Here is a 10,053-nt window from a genome sequence, read left to right on the forward strand (position 1 = left end):
GTAAAAATCGGTTACCAGTTTACTATTAAATTGCTTTTTATATGTTTCCAGTTAGGGTTTTCTACTGACCTCTGCTTTAGATTGAATTTGAAGCAAATGAGGTCATACTCTATATATTGGACAGACAATTTAAATGCAGAAAAAGTTTTTGGCGAAAAAAAATCAGATCCTCCTTTAAAAGCTCATCAGTCGAGGCTTATTTCAATTCTGCCTTTCAAGTAAAATATGAGAAAATCCTGACAAGTCCCCTTTTTTCTGTAAAATGTATGAATCAGTTGAAATAGTATTAATTAATTTTTCCTAAAATGTGATATATCGAGGGTTTGAAGAGCCAGTGCATAATTTCCATTTATTAATCCGACGTCAATATGCCAAAGACAACAGGAAGCCACCCCCCCCCCCCCCACACCACACACACACAGTTGACTGACTAGTTTTTTTACCCCTATTTATTAATTAAAGAGGAGGGGGCGTCTAACTACGTGTTGTTTTACATGGATATTTTAAAAACACTCGACTCAAACCCGTGCTGTTAAACGGCTCTTTATTGTATGGACATGAACTGAAGGGCGTTCGATCGAACATGATTTCACTGGAATATTGGAACTGAACTCACATTCTCTCTCTGGAAAGGACAAAAAAAAAAAAAATCATGAAGTGCTGCGATTAAAATGCGCCCCAAATATACATCACTACAGACAATGTCTAACATGTACCGATAGATCGGCCTTGAAAACTTCAATTTAGCTCGAGTTTAAAAAAACACAGCAACTTGAATGGAAATACAGCATCCGTTTTTTATTTTATTTTGTGGATGGGTCAATAGGCTAAATCTTGGTCTACAACATAAACATTCATAGTGACCTTAGAATTACTAGAATTGTCCGAATGCCGTGATACATCGAGGCATTTTACCGCCAATTTGTCTTAAAAACAGGGAAAAAACGCACACACTTAAGTTTAGAAATTTTGTTTCTTTAAAACAATTTCAAATCCAGCAACACCAACTGATTGTGGTCACTGAACTGACCCAGATACATATTTACAAACAGCTCCTTTATGTAGCTGACTAGATTTCAAACCCCCACCCTCTCCTCCTAGAGATCAACACAAGTTTTTTTTCTTAAAACTATACAGAATTTGATTGGAATGGAGGTTAGCAGGGCAGAGTTTGAGTTCATGTAACAGGAGAAATCTCCTTTCATTAGAAGACATGGGAAACAGGAGAAACTGGTGCTCAGTGAAGTTGTCAAAACATAAAAAAAGTTGTCCAGCATTTTACATCATTCCAGACTGATTGAAATTCTTCACTGACTGAAGGAAAAAAAAAAAAAAAAAAAAAAAAAAAGTGAATTCTGTTTGGATACTTTTGGTTAATTTTGTCTTCAATTTCTTAAAAGGGATATAAAAATTAATGTTTGTTAGTTCACTTTTGAAAGTTTAGTTTAAAAAAAAAAAAAAAAAAAAAAAAAGAGGGAAAAAAAAAAATCACAAGACTTGGAACCTCCAGGATGCCTGGTCTTTGTAGTCCAAGCAGTCTGTAGCGTTGAAGTTGAGTTTCCAAGAGGAGGCCGTCTGATCTTTGTAATCCAGGCAGTCTGAGGAGTTGAAGGCCAGACCTGCCCCACTGTAGGTCTGGTGGTGGTGGTGATGGTGGTGGTGGTGTCCAGATGATTGGCTGATGTGGTGGTGCGGGTGTCCGGACATGGAGGGTGCCGCCATGGGACTGAGCTGGTGCGGGTGGTGATGCGAGTGCATAGGGGCAAGGTAGGAACTGCAGTCGACCCCGCTGAAGTAGGAGCCCGACGCAGTAGGGTATCCCTGGCTATAGCCAGGGGTCTGGTTGTAGGACATTGGGTAGGAGGACCCGGCTGCCCCCGAGACCGATCGCTGCATGCAGGACGTGCTGGTTGGGGGCACAGGGTCAGGCACGGGGATGGACGTCGGGCCAGAGCCAGGCGAGATGGAAGCCGGACTCCAGATGGAGGAGACTGGCGTGCTGATGGAAGTCGAAGTGCTGCTGATGCCAGAGTTGTTGTTGTTGTTGTTGTTGTTGTTGTTGTTGCTGCTGCTGTTGGAGGAGTTTGAGCTGGAGGATGAGGACGATCCGGCGCTGGAGACCACAGGGGGGGTGAACTGTCCGCTGCTCTCCGAGCCCGTGCTCTCGCGCGCCGGCGACGACTTCTTCTTGGCCGGCCGGGCCTTAGCGTTGGTGCCGTTTTGCTGCTGCTGCCGGCACTTGGCCCGCCGGTTCTTGAACCACACCTGAAAGAGCCAGCGGAAGGCTTATGAACAGCCTGAACGTCAGCACGCAGACAGGAATCTCTTTTAGAAAGCCAGCTGGCAGCCGCCCAGCATCCGTTTCAACCCGTACTCCACAATTCCTGCTTTGGGTTTCATTTCTAATTTGTATTTTTTGAACAACAAAGTGTTAAACGCACTGAGAGGAGAGCATACACAAGGACACACTCGGGCTTTTTTCAACTCAGAAATGAAGAGACCTCAGAGTTCCGACTTCCCTGAACCAGCACACCTCCAGGGTACAAATTATACACCAATTCAAAGAGTGTACCTGGTCAAATTGATTTCGTTGTGCGCCGAGACCTCTTCATTTACAGAGGTAGCGTGAGAAGTCCAGCGAAGTGCACATTTACAACAAGTCAGCGCAAGAGGGGGCCACTGCACCTGTCCGCCTCCCTCTTGGCGCCATTAGAAACTTCTCCGCGAACGGTCGCGCTCGGCTTTCCAACGACACGCGATCGTCACCACGTGAAGCTGTAAGATGCGCGCGCTCGTTCCGCTCGCTAATTGATTGTCTTCCTAATAATGCTCGTAGTGGGAGTGCTAAATTCGGACCTGGACTCTGGATTCGGGTAGATTGATCTTCAGGGCCACTTCTTCCCTCATGAAGATGTCCGGGTAGCGGGTCTTGGCGAAGAGAGACTCCAGGATGTCGAGCTGGGTCCGGGTGAACGTGGTTCTCTCCCGCCGCTGCTTCCTCGGGTTCGCTGCAAGAGTCAACATTCTCGAGTTCACGAAAATGACAATTTAATTGGGGGGGGGGGGGGGGTCATATTGTCTCACTACATTTTGTGCACTTTCATTCTTAATCTTACACTAGGATTCAACACTAACCACTTCATTTGCCTTCAATACGTTAAAGTCAGCAATAGAGCCAAAATACTAAATATGAATATTAATTTAGCATTGTCCGTGTATTTACTTATCGTTCCGTCTTATTTACACATTTGTCCGTTTTAACATGTGGAACAGTTTCATTACACGTGATCAAAGCCCTTCCCATAAAAGTGCTCATTTTAGATGGTTTACGACAGAATATTAATTAAAAAAAACAATCATGTAGGTGGTCTACTTTTATTCGCAGTGCAGCGGGCACTTAACAGGAGCTTGTGTGGAAATGGAAAAGTTTTGTACAATTACAGCAGGCTGCTGTGCACAGAGGTGAATTACTACAATTTCCAATCGTCTAACATTGGAAGCCGTCCTGAACTAAGACACACGCTAAACAAAGGTTATTAATAACAACAACAACGATAATAATAAGGCAGTGCAGTGCTCTTGTCGCAGCGCAGGCAGGCAGGCGGGACTGACCCGGGTATCCGACGGAGGGGTGCAGCAGGTCCATGGCGGCCCCGCTCAGCCCCAGGCCGTTCATGCCGTACGGGGGCTGTTTGAGGTATGACATCATGCTAGAAGCGCTCGCGGGTCCCCCCAGGTCGTCCCGAGACGTCCGAACGTCGCCCCAGCGCTGCTCTCCAAACGGCCCGGGCTTCTGGAGCGCAACAGCACACATTGTGAGCGACCGAGCCGAGCCGAGCCGAGTCGAGCCGGGCCCCTGTTACGTTTTGTTTCTCAGGGGCACAACAGCAGAGTTGAAGTAAATGAGTAAACAAACAACCCAAAAAAAAAAAAAAAAAAAAAGTTAAAACATGCTGCTGCAACCGTGAGACGAAATAGTGTTAAACTAGTAACGAACAAACAAAGAATATTTAAATCCTTTCCAAAACCGGATTCGGGGGAAAAAAAAAAGCCGGCGGAAAGCAGAAAAAAAAAAAAAAAAAAAAACTTATTTCTAATTCCATAACTGGAAACGACCGGAAGAAAGTAAAATGTAGCAGTCATTAATTTGAGGTTATAGCAAAACACGAAAAGTAAATGACTAGACGTGAAGCAGAAGTAAGTAACTGAATGGCAGAGCAAAGGAACATTTAGAACTGAAATGTTTAAAATTGTACACTTTATTTCCAACATGTGGCTTCGTGTCTGGACGGAGTTCCGCGCCGGTAGGCCTTGCGTAGATTGTATTTTTTTACCCCCCAGGCATTTAATAAAAATTCAACTTGTGCTACTCTTCTTTTTCCCCTCCAACCTTCCAACTCACATATCCGAAAGCAGCCTTATTCCAGTCGCTTTCAGAAGGTAAGTTTTCATTCAAGGAAGTTTACATCAGTGCAATTTACATATACAGCTAAATGTACGTGTGTAAATAAAATAACCCGAAATACACACAGGGAATGTTACTACTTCTAGCATTCGTGTAAAATCGAAATATCTTGGCGCGTAATAATACCTTAATTACACAGAACTTCTAATAACTCGAGACACTGACCAGCAGAACATTAATGTGGGCAACTAATATAACTGTTTAACACACGCGCTGCTTTTTATATGTTGGAGATACCTAAATACTAGCGGTAAAAATGAGGTTCAAGCGGATTTGAACGACACAAGTGTCCTCCGTGGGCCATTTCACACGCAGCGCGGCACATACTCCTTCCTTTCCACTTCCACGGAGGAGCGCGAAGCTCAGACAGCGAGTCGCTCACAGCGCGACGCCTTTCTTTCCGACACACAGCGAACACGCGCTTTGTGCGCGCAAATACGCGCAAGATGCCGCTTCCCTTTAACCCGAAGGCAACATACTTTGAAACTAAGAAGTTCAAGAAGAAAAAAAAAAAAAAAAAAAAAACAGGCCCCCTATGCGTATTTATGATTCATAAAAAATTGAATGCAACAATATTGTTTCTGACCTTGCGCATTTAAATAGAATACATTGCTTATCCAAAAAAAGTTGGTGACACTAAAACTACAAATGTTAAGTTCTTCGGCCGCGCAATTATTCGAAAACGAGCAGGGCTAATGAGTTATGTAGTCATTCAGCAAGAAAACATTTTAAGGTAATACTGTACTTGGTGGACATCTGAGGAGTGAAAAGGGGGGAAAGGGAACAATTAACACAGCAGGAACACATTTCCATGCCCATCAACCCATTTCACAAATCAGAATTCTGATTCAAGTGTCACAAGAGCATTTTCCTTTTTATAGAGCTAACTATAATTATTATGCCTTTGGCTGGCTTCATCGCGGGCTTTTGGACAAAAGAAAACGACAAATTAATGTTTGATAATTAGCTGTACCTCTTTACTTGTAATCGAGTGGCAACAAAGCACCCTCACCTAAATTTTTAGTTAAGTAACCCTGAGTTTTCTGCATTTTCCTAAAATATTATTTCGTGTTCTGCAGGACTGAGTTAAACCAGAGCGAAAAAGCCTAGAAGTCTGTGCAAATTAACTCAATTACAATTTAGATTAGACCTCCAGGGAGACCATTCAAAGGAGGAGTCTTATCTGCAAAATAAATTGACAAAACCCAAACACGCCTCTCCAATTATCCCACTAAAGAGATTCAACCTTTTAATGGGCAATGGGCTTCTCAAAATTATTCATTTCCATGAGAATAAAAAAATATAATCACAGTCATCCAAAAAAAAAAACCAGAAGTGGAAGGCTCCGTTTTATTTAATGAAATTTCAAGTTTTCTCTCGCAGCGTGCCGCGAACATTAATTGAAAACTGGGTTTGGAATTAAAATTCCATAAAACTGGACAACTTACGTACAATAAAACCTGGAAGTCTGGCTCTGAAACTTTGGCTAAAAAAGGGGAAGAAGAACAAACCCAAGAGCCCTATAAATTAATTTTTAATCACTTGTAAAATAAATTACCTTGAATTAAAAATCTATCGGTAAACTTCAGTGAACTAAATATAGCCGCTCCTGAATTACTAAAGTTTGTAAATAATAATTAAAAATCCAAAATAAAAACACAGACTTACCGTTTGGAAAGTGCCCCGTTTCCTTTATCTTTTTTTTATTTTTTTTGTTTGTTTAGAAAGATCCGTGGAAAATAATATCCAATAATAAAATTAGTCAGAACAGGAAAACGAACGCGAAAGAAAAATGGAAATTAAATTATTTTGAAAAAATGTGTCGTAAACTGTCGGTGTGTGTTCTGTATGGACGCCGGTGGCGATCAGGTGTTCTGCTCTTTTACCGCGGTGGTCCTCGGATCCTTTTCTGTGTTTTTAAATGAAATAAATGCAGCTCCTGAAGCGCCGTGAGCTCGAACTTGTTGTGTTTAGGTGTTAATGCGGACCGATGGAGATTGATCACCTTCTCTCCACCCTGCCCTTCTATGAGCACGACACACCTGCGGAACCGCCCCCTTCAGCCAATCACGGCGCGATTCTCTTCTGAGAGACGGCAGAATTGGCCACTCTGCGCTCAGAGGAGCCCCAAAACCCCGCCCCGTCGCAGGGAGACAAATTAAAATCCTGCGGAGTGAAAATGGAAAAAGATGGAAAGCGGAACAAGAAAAACATTAAACAAATTGAACATAAAAATGTTTTCAAACTAACCGGCCGTTACACAATTCTCGTCGTTAGTGAACTTTTGCGCAGTATAAATTATTCTTTTAAAAGTTTTAAAAGATTTATCGTTTTAAATTAATCAAAAAACATGGTATAAGTGACTGTGTCTTCACACATAGGATTAATTAAAAATATTTCTGGTCTCCTATACCAAAAAAATGTACTAAGGAAAAAAATATTGCATTGCACGGATTGCCAAGAAACTTTCCAAATTCCTGACTCCTTAAAGAAATATGGAATTTTACTACTATGTCCTTCTTAATTATATGAGTGAACTGCATTTTATGTGACAAAGTATTGCATTATTTATTTTGCATGCACAAAAATAAGAAAAAGTGATTTCCCAGATTAAGTTCTGTGCATTGTCCTAAATTAATATATATGCGATCCGTTGTTCCGTTTTGAGTGGTTTCATTAGTGAAAACATGTGGCAATACTTTTATCAAATGACGATATAATGATAGCCTCTGAATCACTTGTATTTCTCAAAAAAAGTTTAGGGATAATACATTATCTGAGCTCTAGTTTTATAAATAAGTCGTCCCAATTAATTATGATTAGACTGAAGACTCTTCCTTGTAGATTCATAAAGGCTTTGTCTGTGGACAAGGTGCTGAGAATTTCTGCATTGAATTTTTTTCTCAAACTTAAAGAGAAGGGTGATCTTTCAGAATTATCCCCGTTATTTATTTTTAAAAAATTTATTGTTACCTCATCTCATGAATATTAATGGCAGACTAATCCCCATTTAGAATTACATCTCAGAATAGTCGGCGTTAAGTTTAATAGGCACAGCCTTTTTACTTCGAGGGAAGAATTGGGCAGGGAAAAAAAAAAAAAAAAATCTCAGGCCATCCGGAAAATAAATGAAATAAGACTAGAAAGAGTCCAGGAGTCTTGGGATCAATGAAAGTACGTTTGAAGACACACTTTTCTAAATAAAATTAGGTGAGAGAATATGAGGCGGGCCACAGTGTTTCCTTAACTGTTTCTCAAAGGGTCGCTGAGATGCTCTGAGGACCACAAAAAGCCCTCGGTCGCTCCTTTTGTTGATCTCACAAAATCAACTCATTCTAATCGAGGCCGAAGCTGAAAGCGAGCTAATGTTCAAAGAAAGTCACCGACAGTCCGGCCAAATTACGCGTCTCATGCTACACTGAAATATACATATACATATATATGTATACACACACACACATATATATATGTATATATATTAAAACAATGCGTCCTGTTTAAGAGCTCAGCGTCCCACACGCAAGTGGCGTAGACAGAAATTCTGAAATATTAAAGGTTAAAAAAAGTAAGTAGGCCTGTAAAGGAAAAGGAAAAAGTGACTGGCAGTGTGAGTTCTGTACTGTACTGTACTGTACTGTACCGGCATGGGCAGAAAGCGCAATGCACGCGCATTATTTAAAATATGAAAGAAGAGAGTAGGTGGCCTAAAACGAGGTATGTGGGTCAGCCTGGTGTATTTGTACAAGTGATTCACTATGAAACAGGGACTTGGAAGCACAAAAGGGACATATTTCTTTAACAGCTCCACAAACTTGCTGTTTTTATGCCAGTTGTCTGTTTAAGACTCCCTGATCCATCTTTTTTAAGTATGCAGATATCAAGTAGCAGCAACCTTTTGTAAGAGGAGTATTTGTCTAATCCCAAATTGCAGTCGAGTTTTCCCTGGGCTGAGCCTCTAAAGCCTGGGATTAGGGTACCACGGAGAGCGGCTCAAAGTTTTTTGCCCTCTTTAGTTGGCAGGTTTGCAGCGGATAGTGTGTGTTATCGGCGCTTATTAAAACGATGATGCATAAAACACGCAGTTTGTGGGAAACCTTGAGCGAGAGGGATTGGTAATCATGGCTTCCCTTGGTACGTTTGCTGCGAGCAGGAGGTGGTGAAGAGAAGAAGAAGAAGAAGCCTGGGCTTCGTGACACGGGCTTCCAGGGATCGGCACCTGCAGCGCGACGGAGCGCCGGAACGGAGCGGAGACGGAGCGCAGACGGAGCGGAGACGGAGCGCGCGCGGCCCGCGCCGCCGCAAGGTAGGATGGGTCCCGCTGCTCTGTGCGCCCGAGTCCAGTCGGACCCGAAGGAGAGCCGCTTTACACCAATGACCAGTAATTCACTCTCCGACACACTCCTCTATTGCCGACCTATTTCCACCCCTTCTGAAAACAACAATTTCTTAGCTACGATTTTAAAAATAATTAGAAAAAAAACTCATCATAATGAATTGCGAAACCCCGCACCGCATTAATGTACATTTAAATTTAGCATCTCACCTCTACTCGTTTTGGTCGCATAATAAATTCGTACCTAACATGAAAAGCGTACAGATGGTAAGGATTGAATGAATGATATAGTTTCTTTTTTTTAAAAAAAAAAAAAAAATAACGATGAGTACGGTATGAATCGGAGATAAAACTATTTAATTATGCACAGAACCAAAATTCTCATCGGAAAACTGCTCCGATTTTGTTTGCTGTTTTTTGGGGGGAAAAAAAAGAATAGAAGGGCTAAATCTGGAATTTATAAATGAAACAGCAATGATTTGTGCGAATAATTCTAAATTTGTGTTTGAATTCGTCTTCAACATTTATAATCAAGCGACTATTATACAGCCCATTTATAAAATAGAAAGTTTACGTTTAGACAAATTCTTTTAACCTGTGTACGTTAACACCCATCTTCACACGTTTTCCAGTATATTTCATTCGTTAGGTCTCCTTTACAAAACAAATAAAGCTTTAACGAAAAAAAAAAAGGTAGAGGAATAAGTAAAATATTTCACTTGTGTACGAGTTAAAATTAAAAAAAAAAAAAAACACTTTGACACAGGCAGTGTGTTACACTGAAGCCGTTTTACATTTAAACATGACACGCAGCTATATGTAGGTTGGTGGTGATGCGCTGTGAGAAATTGGGGTAAATGACGATAAACGGCCAGTGTTCACAGTGTTTATGAGTGACAAGAGCGCAAGAGAAACAGCACAAATAATCCGCCTCAGGGGACGCGGGGGGGATTCGAACGGGGAAGCGATGGGGACGTTAATTTTGAAAGATGAAAAAAGCAAAGAGAAGGACACAACCTGTCAAAAGCTGTTTCTCTGCGTTTCATCACACAGGGAGGCTGCGCTCCTTCTCCGCGCTCCCGCGTCCGCCAGCGGGCACTGCAGTGGCTGGGGCTGCCGCCTTGTCACCTGAAGGTTATCGGTTCGAATCCCCCTCCTGCTGTAGCACCTCTGCCCGGGGTCCTGCTGCTCCACAATAAACGCTCTGCTCTCGAAACCAAACACAGTGTAACGTCGATTTGCTAACGCTGGGAAT

General features: G+C 41.9%; 1 protein-coding gene across 3 annotated transcripts; it reads right to left on the minus strand.

Moving 5' to 3' along the window:
* Positions 1–1,488: 1,488 nt before the first annotated feature.
* Positions 1,489–3,720, minus strand: LOC108933678 (homeobox protein OTX1 B). 3 transcript variants are annotated; one of them, XM_029259146.1, is made up of 4 exons: positions 3,613–3,720; positions 2,857–3,008; positions 2,105–2,265; positions 1,489–2,020 (listed from the first exon to the last, which is right to left on the minus strand). In XM_029259146.1, the coding sequence occupies exons 1-4, from the start codon at positions 3,707–3,709 to the stop codon at positions 1,489–1,491; spliced, it is 942 nt and encodes a 313-aa protein (XP_029114979.1). In that variant the 5' UTR covers positions 3,710–3,720. The 3 variants fall into 3 exon arrangements, with proteins under 3 accessions (XP_029114979.1, XP_029114978.1, XP_018606393.1); XM_029259145.1 differs by having other exon boundaries at positions 2,857–3,025; positions 3,609–3,720; XM_018750877.1 differs by having other exon boundaries at positions 1,489–2,265.
* Between the last annotated feature and the right edge of the window lie 6,333 nt (positions 3,721–10,053).

This window comes from Scleropages formosus, chromosome 16 (genome assembly GCF_900964775.1).
Source record: "Scleropages formosus chromosome 16, fSclFor1.1, whole genome shotgun sequence".
In the NCBI taxonomy this organism is placed as follows: domain Eukaryota; kingdom Metazoa; phylum Chordata; class Actinopteri; order Osteoglossiformes; family Osteoglossidae; genus Scleropages; species Scleropages formosus.